Source organism: Chenopodium quinoa, unplaced genomic scaffold, assembly GCF_001683475.1.
Source record: "Chenopodium quinoa cultivar QQ74 unplaced genomic scaffold, ASM168347v1, whole genome shotgun sequence".
Classification (NCBI taxonomy): domain Eukaryota; kingdom Viridiplantae; phylum Streptophyta; class Magnoliopsida; order Caryophyllales; family Amaranthaceae; genus Chenopodium; species Chenopodium quinoa.
The window spans coordinates 3,313,950-3,315,060 of record NW_018745675.1 but is presented as its reverse complement, the minus strand read 5'-3'; the positions used below and the strand labels follow the sequence as shown (position 1 = coordinate 3,315,060).

The 1,111-nt window shown below is 38.9% G+C and overlaps 1 protein-coding gene across 1 annotated transcript; it reads left to right on the top strand.

Annotated features, from left to right (window-relative positions):
* Window positions 1-217: 217 nt before the first annotated feature.
* On the top strand, window positions 218-904 carry LOC110717222. Its single transcript, XM_021895874.1, has one exon. The coding sequence runs from the start codon at window positions 218-220 to the stop codon at window positions 902-904; it is 687 nt and encodes a 228-aa protein (XP_021751566.1).
* The last annotated feature ends 207 nt before the right edge of the window (window positions 905-1,111 follow it).

The window sequence follows — 1,111 nt, the reverse complement described above, 5'->3', positions numbered from 1 at the left end:
GAAGTGCCAAAGAGAATGAGAGGGGTGAGAAAGAGAAAGAGAAAGAACCAAGAAAAGAGAGCACCAAAGATAAAACAAATTTACCCCTTAATCTCCAACCTAGGAATGTGAGGTTGCCTTTTCCCCAAATATTTGCTAGGTCTGGGCTTGATGTCCAATTCGGAAAATTTTTGTATGTAGTAAAGAGCCTGCATGTTTCTATACCCTTTGTGGAGCTATGAAAGAGATGCCTCACTACTCTAAATTCCTAAAAGACCTTTTGAATGGAAGGAGAGAAGTTGAAACCGTTAGCCTAACCGCAAATTGTAGTGCTATTCTCTCTAGTAAGCTACCAACCAAATTGCAAGATCCCGGTAGTTTTTCCATCCCTTGTTCTATCAATGAGGTTCATTTGGGGAAGGCTTTATGTGATCTAGGTGCTAGTGTGATTTTAATGCCCTTCTCAGTCTACCGAAACCTTAATGTGGGAAGTCTTTCACCTACAAACATCACCCTCCAACTAGCTGATAGGTCCACAAAATTGCCTATAGAGAAAGTAGAGGACATGCCCCTTAGAGTTGGTAAGTTAACTTTTCCGGTGGACTTTTATGTTCTCGATATGGATGAAGATGAAAGAATTCCTATAATTTTGGGAAGGTCATTCCTAGCTACTTCTAAAGCAATCATTGATGTCAAAGAAGGTAAGATGACCTTGAAGGTTGACAATGATTCTATCGAATTTGATTTGAATAAGGTAATGAGACAACCTTCCTCTAGTAATGAATGCTTTAGAATAGATACAATTGAAAATTTGATGAATGAGTTTAGATACCCTCATATGCATGCTTCTAATGATCTACTTGAGAATGTTTTTTTGAATGAGAATGAAGTAGGTGATCAAAAGGAGATGCAATTATATGAGTAAGTGCTTGATGAGAAAGAGGAGACAACCACCGACCAATATATGCTCCAAACATATAAAGTCTTCCAAGTAGAAGAGAAGGAGATCTTCAATGGTAAGGGAGCTCCGAAGGTAGAATTGAAACCTCTACCTTCGGGCTTAAGGTATGTCTTTTTGGATGCTAATGAGATTTCCCCGGTCATTGTCAATGCTAACTTCACGGAAGAGCAA

Bases quoted from the DNA above. Each gene is read 5' to 3' on its own strand.
- LOC110717222 (XM_021895874.1), top strand. From the start codon at position 218: ATGAAAGAGATGCCTCACTACTCTAAATTCCTAAAAGACCTTTTGAAT.